The following is a 10327-nucleotide window of genomic DNA, read 5'->3' as shown; positions in this document are numbered from 1 at the left end:
ATGAAATTGATCAAGGATTAACCAAATAAATAATATGAGAACGCTAACTATTCATATTAAAAAATTAATATATTTTTCGTTATATTCGTAATCTCAGCTAGATATGTTATGATTTAGGATTATTAAATTTCAAACTTACAAGAAATAATTGTAAGACCCGTCAGAGAATGTTTACTATCATGAAATTAAGATTCGGAAACACTATTAACAATAAAATAAGATTCTGTCAAAAAAAAAAAAATATAAGAATAAAATATCAAAACCGGTCAATAAGTCAAAAAATTTCAATTACAAACAAACTGTACTTGGCTACGTACTTCCTAAAATTTCGAAATTATAAGACCAGATATAATGTGTGTCCGTACTATATCTGTAATAAAATAAAATATATGTGAAGAAGAGAAAGCACAGTCCAGTTGTTAACAGGTGGGGAGACAGAGAGTCTCAGAGAGAAAGAGGGAGAGGGAGAAATAAGGTGACGGAGAGAGAAAGAGGGTTTTGGAGATAAAGGCTTTTACAGGGAGAGAAGGGGTTTTAGAGAGAGAAAGAGGGTTTTAGAGAGAGAAAGAGGGTTTTAAAGCGTGAGAGAGGGTTTTTATCAAGAGCAGCAAAAGATGTCGTTGAGGAGGATATGCAGAGCCTATCACCAGGTACATTTACTTTGTTTTGTTTATCTACATTTTTGTGCTTTTAAGTTTAACGTACACTTTTGTGCTTGTCATGGAGGATTGTTATTTCTCTATGTTTCTTGAGCAAGTTCTATGTGTATATTGTTGTAGTTAAAATGCTTTATATGTAAATGCTTTGTGGACTACAGTACGTGAAATATTTTATTTCGTGTTGTGATTTAATTTGTTTTGTTTCGTTGATCTTCGTTTTTATGCTTCGTTGTGCTGGATAATTTAAGTTCAAACACCAGGAGCATATTAGGTTGGATACTTTAAGTTTATTATTTAAAAACCTCGATGCTGCATTGTTTACATGGAAGGTAGATTTTACCCTGTACATTTTATGGCGATAATGGTACAATAGATAATCGACTCTTCATTTTCTTATATTGTTTAGTTTAAAATTCCAATTAATCTTAACTAGGAATTATTGATTGTTCTTGTAAGACTCCAAAGGTAAACCATAAAGTTTACAGAACCAATATAATCTATTTTTCTTACTCATACAAAATAGAACTCATTAATTTCTAGTACTAGTTTTAGCAAAAGAATTTGTGGTAGAAAATGGCTGTGAAATGATAGCTAAGCCCCTCTAGCAATTGAGTTGCCCTTTATTTTTTTAGGTTCTCCCTGTTTAAATTTCATAAGCACTCCCCCATAATCAAGTTTGTTTACATCACCTCATGGCACCTGGGTAAAAAAGTGATTCCATCTCAAAGTTAAAACATATTTGTCACATTACTTCGAGTAAATCTGCTGCTATGGACTTTCCAAGATTATCCATTTAACATTTAGTAAATTTTAGCAAATCAGGCTCATTTCGGCTTATCGAATTTGAGACGGTTCGATTCAAGAATTACAGCCATAATAAAAACATATAATTTTGCTTCTTTTATGTATGGATGAACATGAATTCCTTGTTAATTTTATATTGGGACCTGTATATTTATGTATCACATCTCCAAGGCCTGATGTAAATATCGATCAAAACATGTATGATTAGCATTGGATATCAAAGTGAATCAAATCGAATAGGACCAGTATTCACTATCTCTAGGTTATTGCCCTGCTATATGTACACAGTATACCTAGAAATATCAATATTATACTCTGTGCACTATTAACCCTGGATTAGATTAGGTTAATATTGTAATATAGGTATGATTTATGAATATCAAGTTAATATGCTTATATATAAGCAAGAGAAGTAAATGAATATATAATTTTAAAGGGTTGATACACGTCTCAATAATTTATGTTGCAATGTGTGACTAGGGACGTGACGACATGACATTATGGAGGTTCGTAGGTTCCCGATCTCGTAGTGACGTGGTCGGCGAAACTTGCCTAACAACTTTAAATAATGGCCTGAAAATAGTGTCACAATCATCTCAGGTATTTGTTTAATATTATTAATTCTTGCTCAAAATTAATTTTATATGATATGCTAGTAAGTTAAATCAATCGGTTTGTGTAGAGGGAGGATGCAAGAGTTGCACTTGTCATTCAGTGTGGCACAATGTATGAAGGCAAGGAGAAATTTGGTGCTACTGAGCTGGTGAAACGGATGGCTTTTTACAGCACGTACAAGCGTTCCAGTGGTCAGATTGAACTGGATCTTGAAAAAATTGGTGGCTGCAAATCATGTTCTACATCTAGAGATCACATGATTTACACCATCAAAGGTCGGAAGTTTGACCTGCCCCTTATGGTTGACTTGCTAGTTGACAATGTTCGGAATCCAGTGTTCTTTGAGCTGGAAGTTCAACAAAAGGTATTCCCCCTTCTTTCTTTTAATAGTTTTTTTTACTGTTTATTTCATATTCTTACTGCTATGGCCCCCTCTGTAGATTCAAGGGATGGCTGAAGCATCATGCGAGCCTAGATATTTGTTGTTAGATGCCCTACATGCTGCTGGCTATATTGGTGCACTAGCTAATCCAGTTATTGCCCCGAAATCTACGCTTGACAGGCTCAATGCCACAACAGCCCTGCAGTTTGTAACTGTGAGTTTAAACATTTATGTCCTACTCCTGCTTCCTTCTTTATTTTGCTAAAGTATTGACTTGTATATTTAAACCTCTTACCTTACTAAGGCTTAATCCAATATTGAATCACATAATTCTTGAAAATTTTAGGGAAATTTTACTGCTTCCCGAATGGTGCTTGCTGCATCAGGAGTTGACCATAAGGAGCTAGTAAAATATGTCGAACCTCTTGTTATTGATATGCCTAGCGTGTTACTACCAAAGGAGGCACCATCAGTATATGTTGGAGGTCAAAGGCATATAAGTGCCGATTCTGAGGTAAAATTAATTTACTCTTGCATTTCACTACTCGAGCGTTATTGGTATTGTCTATAATATCACTCTCCTTGTTTTAAGCAGCTTACCTATATTGCTCTTGCATTTGAACTTCCTGGGGGCTGGCAGCAACTGAAACATGCTATCACCCTCATGGTTCTTCAGGTGTGTTATAGAAAATACTATTTGGTACAATTATTTCTGGTCATGAGCTTATTAATATCTTTCCTTGGCACATTCATATTAGATATTATTGGGTGGCTTCCAATCTGGAGGTGGCGTTGATGGCCGAGGGAAAGGGCTGCACTCATGGCCTTGTATGTGAATTCCACTTTTACTTAGTTCAATAGGCATTTGGAAAATCACTTTTTCCTCTGATAAGAGGAATTAAGTACCTTTTCCCACTTATGAGAGGAAGATAAGATTTGCCACATACCCTTAATTCCCTTTTTATTACATATGTAGGTGAAAATGCAAAATGCAAAATGCAGAGTACATAGAATTCTTTGTTATTAGTTGTATTGTACAAGTTCTAAAATTCGTCATACTCTGCATGTTCCTTTTGATAAATAAACTTTACATGGTATTGCTCAAAAGTCAATTATTCTACTTTAATTTTAAAATAACATATTTCTGCTAATATGTGCAACAGATGTTCGTGTGTTGAACAAATATCCAGCTGTCGAGTCATATACCACTTTCAGCTCTATTTATAGTGATACTGGCTTATTTGGAATCATAGTTTCCACAGTAAGTTATCTACTACGAATTTTAAGCACTCTGAAGTTATGATATTGAAATGAGTATTGTAGAGAATAAATATAGAACTCTATATATATAGATGGCAGAAGTTAGACAGTGGCTAGCTAATACAGAACTTTGCACCAATTGTTCAATGAAAATTTTTACATTTATATATGAGTTAGTTTTACAAGATTAATAGTACAATATAATTTAATTATACATATATAAGCAAAAAGGGATGAGGGGGCTGGTATACTTCGGGCACATCATCGGCTCATCCGGAGTCAAGATAGGTCCTGAGAAGACGATTTGATACATACCTCGACCTTGATTTCAAGTCATGATTTTAAACGATTAAAACTGGATTTGAAGAAAAGAGAAGCCTGAAGAGCAAATAAAAGATAGTAAACAGGAGAAACAAACTATTTTACTTTAAAATTTAAATACTGAATATCAAGAAACAGAAAAGAGATCAATAGTGAGGAATGAGAGCAACAAAAGAACCTATCAAATAGTGAGGAATTGATGAAAGGGAGGGAGGGAGAGGGGGGGGGGGGGGGGGGGGGGGGAACTTGCTTGTGTATGGAATTTTCAAAATTCAAAATTCTTAGATTCAAATCAAAGATTAGGATGCGAAAGTAATACCGTACATTCATGTAACAATGGTTGTGAATTTTCAAAAGCAAAATCTAAAATAATAGAAAGTAGAAAGTAATAAAATAATAGAAAACGTGACATGTGTTGAAAAGGGTGGGTGGCAATTTTGTGATTCTTCTGAACAATGGAGGATAGTTGTGGAGAAAAAACTTTGAAAATGCTTCAGCTTTTATATATATATATATATATATATATCAACTAGCTGACATACTCATGTAAAATTGTTGGACAGCTATATTGTTATATAAAAAAAATCAACTAGCTGACATACTCGTGTAAAATTGTTGGACAGCTATATTGTTTTAGTTGTCAAAATATATTCTTACATGTTATCAAGGTCATAGTGGATTTTGTGTGATCAATGGCCCTTTTGGTTCACTTGTCAATGCCATAACAAAAAAAATAGAAATTATTTTAGTTTCCTTGAGATATTTGCAGAATGAGATTGGATTATTTGGCGAAGATACTTTCTGCCAGATTTGCTTTATGCTTAGTATGAATACTTTTATTGAGAGTTTCTTTATACACGCGCATATGTATCTTGGGCATATAAAATTTATGTCCTATCTAGAATTAGAGTCTGCTAACCACTTCCTTATAAAGCTGTGCTCTGTCATCTTCTGTAATCTCCTACTATCTGAAAAAATGGCACCACTTTAAAAATTTCCCTAGGGCACCAAACTCTCTAGTGCAGGCGCCCTGACACAGTTAAAGAACTTTATCAAACAAAGTTATAGTGCTTATTTGTTTTGATTTTGTTTATTCAGGAATCCAAATCTATACCACAGGCTGTTGATGTTGCAGTCAAGGAACTGATTTGTGTTACCAAACCTTCCGGAAGTATGTTGTCAACTTTATTAAAAAATCATTAGATTTCTTTCTTGTAGAAAGACATTTTTTAAATAACTCTTGCTCACACATTCTCAGTTGTCCGAAAAGAGCTAAAAGATGCCAAACTGGCAACCAAAGGTGAAATAATGAAGAATTTAGAATCTGGAGTATGTTTCTGTTAAAGCCTTGTGATCTTAAAATTGATCAAATTTGAGTTTTTAGTATTGTGTGTTCTAATTTATTTGATTCTTGTTCATTCTTCAGGTGGTTGAATTGGAATCCATGGCTAAACAAGTTTTGATGTATGGAGAGAGGTATTACCAGCTTGTTCAGATAAATGATTATTGTTAGATTAATGTAGGATTATGTACTTCTGACTATTGGTTAGTATTGCATGATAAATCCCATTAAAACATGGATTAAAATTTTCTTAAATTAGATAATCCCCACATTCGAACAATATATGACTAGTATAGATTAAATGAGGAATTGACAGTAAGAAGACTTGTAGTATGATAAAGCTATGATCTAACTACTCGACTAAGATCAAGCTTTAATGGAGCTGACTGAAACGAACTCTAAGAGAAATGAAGAGTTAACAGAGAGAGAGAGAGAATCAGAGAGAGATGAGAAGAGAGATTGATTTTCAACATTTTCATTCATACTAAACTTGACATCACAATCTCAGTTTTATACAAGCTAGATAACCACTAACAAACTCTAACAGAATTTCAAATAATATGATTTTACTAAAGTACCCTCAGGTACACAGCCCTGCTATAACATAGTAACAATAAGATAATGAGCTCAGAATAACAATATATAGATAATGTGTTGATCACATGTATTGTAGGATACCCCTGGACCAAATTTTGGAAACGATTGATAAAATTTCGCGTGAGGATGTTGCCTATGTTGCACAAAAGCTCATCTCTTCTCCTTTAGCAATGGCATCCCTAGGGGAAGGTAATTGTTTCCCCACTAACACTAGTTCCTTCCTAATAACATTGTCGAATTTTTTTATGTTAATCCCTTGCTTTTGTTGCAGATTTTCATGTGCCAGCTTATGAATCACTGAGCAGGTTGTTTCATGTGAAGTGATCTTCTATCTGCTTTACCACTTTTAGGTTAATTTGTGTAATTGTGACAAACTCGGAAATTTTTATAATTATATATAAGCTTGTTATTAATTTTCTAAAAGACTGAGTCCAATTTGTTGGATTTTCAAAACCAATTTTGTGAGTTACTGCAATATTGTGGTTATTTGATTTAATTGTGATACATGTTAATTGTGTGATTGTATTGCTTATTCTCGATCCGAGCGAGTGGTTTAAAATTTTAATTTATTAGACTTTAGTAAATCAAAGTTTGTCTTTTGATCTAAAAAATCAAAATCCGTGATTATTTATATTTCAAAATTTTGTTCAATTAAAATTTTCAGAATGTTCTAACTTTGGGTATTTTTATGTTTTAATGGATTTAAAAACATTTATATCTCTTGTAGATAATTATTTTAATTATTTGCATTTTAAAATTTAGTTGGGCAATTTGAATTATATATTTAAGAGTATTTAAAAACAAAACTTTTTCATGAATTTATTCTATTTGAAAATTTTAGTATTTTTAAGTATTTTTAGTTAGATGTTTTGAAAATATTTCCAGACCCAGATTTATATTACTACGATTAAAGTTTAGCCTTTTGAGGATTTTTGGGAGTATAATAATCAATCATCAATATACTTATATAAAGGAGAAGCGAGGGGCGTGTAGGTGGCGCCTCTCACATCCCTCCGTTCTGTTTTTCTAATTTTCTGGAATTTTTGTATGAAAAATATCAAAAATTAGAACTACCTTTTTTAGTTTCGAATATATTAGAAGCAAGTTTTAAAATCTAATTTTGTTTCAGATTATTTATGGAATACTACCTTGTTTAGTTTCGGATATATTAGAAGCAAATTTCAGAATCTAATTTTGTTTCAGGTTATTTATGAAATATAGTAGTTGGTGTCGCCTCTCACATCGCTCCGTTCTATTTTTCTAATTTTCTGGAATTTTTGGATGAAAAATAACAAAAATTGGAACTACCTTTTTTAGTTTCTGATATATTAGAAGCAAGTTTTAAAATATGATTTTGTTTCAGATTATTTATGGAATACTACTTTTTTAATTTCGGATATATTAGAAGCAAGTTTCAGATCTGATTTTATTTCAGATTACTTATGGAATATAGTAGCTTAAAAATTTTAATATGATTTTGTTTCAGATTATTTAATTATGGGAAAGAGTAGCAAACAAGTCTCTCTGCACCTATAAATACCCCTATAGGTTGTAGGATTTTAGATCATCTAAACACAACCTCCTCTCTCTCAATACCATAATCCTACCTCTCTCTGGTTATGTCCTCTTGCTCGATTTTTAATTTGGTGGTGCCATTCTTCTGCAACGATAAGTGAAAGCTGTTTATACGGTATTAAAAAAAAAAGGTTGTTGCAAGCAAAGGTAGTTATAGACCGCTATGTGAGAGTCGACAAATCCAAACACGAGAGAAGAATATAGTCTTAACATGATATTAATGGATGATATCAATAAATTAACTATTAGTGATGTATGTTTGTTGGTTATTCTTTTATAATATTTGTTTTGTTCATTGAACATGTTTGTTGTTTTTAATTTTTATATGATTTATTTTGTATACAGGAAAATATTATTCATGCATTATAGACTGCTATACAAGGAAAATACTTATATGAAGGGAAAGCGAGGGGCGTGTAGGTGGTGCCTCTTACATCGCTCCTTTCTATTTTTCTAATTTTTTGGAATTTTTGGATGAAAATCAAAATTTGCTTTGTTATATAGTATTAAAAAAAATAAAAGTTGTTACATGTAAGGGTAGTTATAGACCGCTATCTCACGGATTTAAGTTAGATGTTTTTGTGCACAATCAATCCAAAAAAATTGGAGGAAGGTGACAATGTAAGAACATAATTAATTTTCAAAAAAAAAACACAAATAAAATTAAGATCCGTCATTCTTTAAATTGTTAATTACGTGTAGAAATTTATTTTCATTTTTTCACCATGAATTATAATCCAATTTTGCAATTTTATATATTAGTATTGGTATTACATCAAGATTTTCATAATATAAAATTTATTTTATCCTACAAATATTAATTTTGAATCATTAATATACTTTTTATAAACAACCACAAAATTATTACATCTTACAAATATTAATATTGAATCATTAATATAAATTTTATAGAGCCGCCGCAACGGGCGGTTTCTCAACTAGTATACTTATATAAAGGAGAAGTGAGGGGCGTGTATGTGGCACCTCTCACATCGCTCTATTCTGTTTTCTAATTTTCTGAAATTTTTGGATGAAAATATCAAAAAATTGGAACTACTTTTTTTAGTTTTGGGTATATTAGAAGCAAGGGTCAGAATCTGATTTTGTTTCAGATTATTTATGGAATATAAAATTTTAATCTGATTTTGTGTCAGATTATTTAATTATGGGAAATAGTGGCACACAAGTCTCTCTGTACTTATAAATACCCAAATAAATTGTAGAATTTTGGATCATCTAAACATAACCTCCTCTCTCAATACCACAACCCTACCTCTCTCTGGTGATAATTCTCTTGCTCGATTTCTTACTCGGTGGTGCCGTTCTTCCGCAATGATAAGTGAAAACTGTTTATACAGTATTAAAAAAATAAAGGTTGTTGCAAGCAAAGGTAGTTATAGACCGCTATGTGGGAGTCGACAAATCCAAATATAGGAAAAGAATATAGCCTTGACATGATATTGATGGATGATATCAATAAATTAACTATTAGTGATGTATGTTTGTTGTTTATTCTTTTATAATATTTGTTTCGTTCATCGGACATGTTTGTCGTTGTTAATTTTTATGATTTACTTTGTATACAGGAAAAAATTATTCATGCATTATTTGTTTGCTCCATTGGAGCAACTTTTAAGTGAAGGCTGTTTATACAGTATTAAAAAATAAAGGTCGTTACAAGCAAGGGTAGTTATAGACCACTATTTCACGGATTTAAGTTACATGTTTTTGTGCACAATCAATCCAAAAAAATTGGAGGAAGGTGACGATGTAAGAACATGATTACTTTTCAAAAAAAGAAACCACAAGTTATAGACCACTATCTCACGGATTTAAGTTACATGTTTTTGTGCACAATCAATCCAAAAAAATTGGAGGAAGGTGACGATGTAAGAAATTGATTACTTTTAAAAAAAAAACACAAATAAAATTAAGATTCGTCGTACTTTAAATTCTTAATTACGTGTATAAATTTAAATTCATTTTTTCACCATGAATTATAGTCCAGTTTTGCAATTTTATATATTGTTATTGGTATTACATCAAGATTTTAATAATATAAAATTTATTTTATCCGACAAATATTAATTTTGAACCATTAATATACTTTTTATAGACGGCCACAAAATTATTTTATTCTACAAATATTAATATTAAATCATTAAAATAATTTTTATAGGCCGCCGCAACACGCGGCTTCTCAACTAGTTACTTATATGTGAGGATTATTCTTTTATTTAAAATAAGATAGGCCAAAAGCTGCGTACACCGCGTGTGTACAGTTAGGTAGCATATAATCTAGATAAAGATGAGTTGGATATTGATCAGAAACCCAAAAGTAGAGAGAATAAAATTAAATAAATGTATTTATTATATCCACGTGGACTAGTTAGTTAGAGATAGTAACAGACTACTTCACTAGTTTGTTTACTTTACAGCTGTATATATACGTAGAGCACCTGTATAGTTAGAGTACTTGTACATTCTTTCAGATCAATGAAGAAGTTTTCTCTTCAAAGCTTTCTCTCTACATTTCTCTGCACTTACATTTTCTGTAAATAGTACATACAAATCTCCATAGTTAACATGGTATCAGAGCAAACAAACTCTATTCCTCCATGAAGATCATCTTCCGCACCGAGTTTCATCTCCATTGATACATTTCTTGACTCCAGATCCGTACAATTAGGGTTTGCTTCTCTCCTATCTTGTTCTTGTTATTTCTAGGGTTTCGATTACATTTTCTGCATCGATTTACATACTAGCGATTGT

General features: G+C 31.8%; 1 protein-coding gene across 1 annotated transcript; it reads left to right on the top strand.

The window, feature by feature from the left end:
- The first annotated feature begins 204 nt into the window (after nt 1–204).
- LOC108226919 (mitochondrial-processing peptidase subunit alpha) lies at nt 205–6486 on the top strand. Its single transcript, XM_017401913.2, has 13 exons — nt 205–650; nt 1944–2063; nt 2146–2442; nt 2519–2674; nt 2807–2974; nt 3056–3136; nt 3219–3288; nt 3624–3721; nt 5140–5212; nt 5300–5370; nt 5468–5517; nt 6057–6169; nt 6252–6486. The coding sequence occupies exons 1-13, from the start codon at nt 615–617 to the stop codon at nt 6302–6304; spliced, it is 1386 nt and encodes a 461-aa protein (XP_017257402.1). The 5' UTR covers nt 205–614; the 3' UTR covers nt 6305–6486.
- The last annotated feature ends 3841 nt before the right edge of the window (nt 6487–10327 follow it).

The sequence above is a fragment of the Daucus carota genome, chromosome 6, assembly GCF_001625215.2.
Source record: "Daucus carota subsp. sativus chromosome 6, DH1 v3.0, whole genome shotgun sequence".
Taxonomy (NCBI): Eukaryota; Viridiplantae; Streptophyta; class Magnoliopsida; order Apiales; family Apiaceae; genus Daucus; species Daucus carota.
The sequence above is the reverse complement of the archived record's forward strand: the minus strand, read 5'-3'. Positions and strand labels throughout refer to the sequence as shown.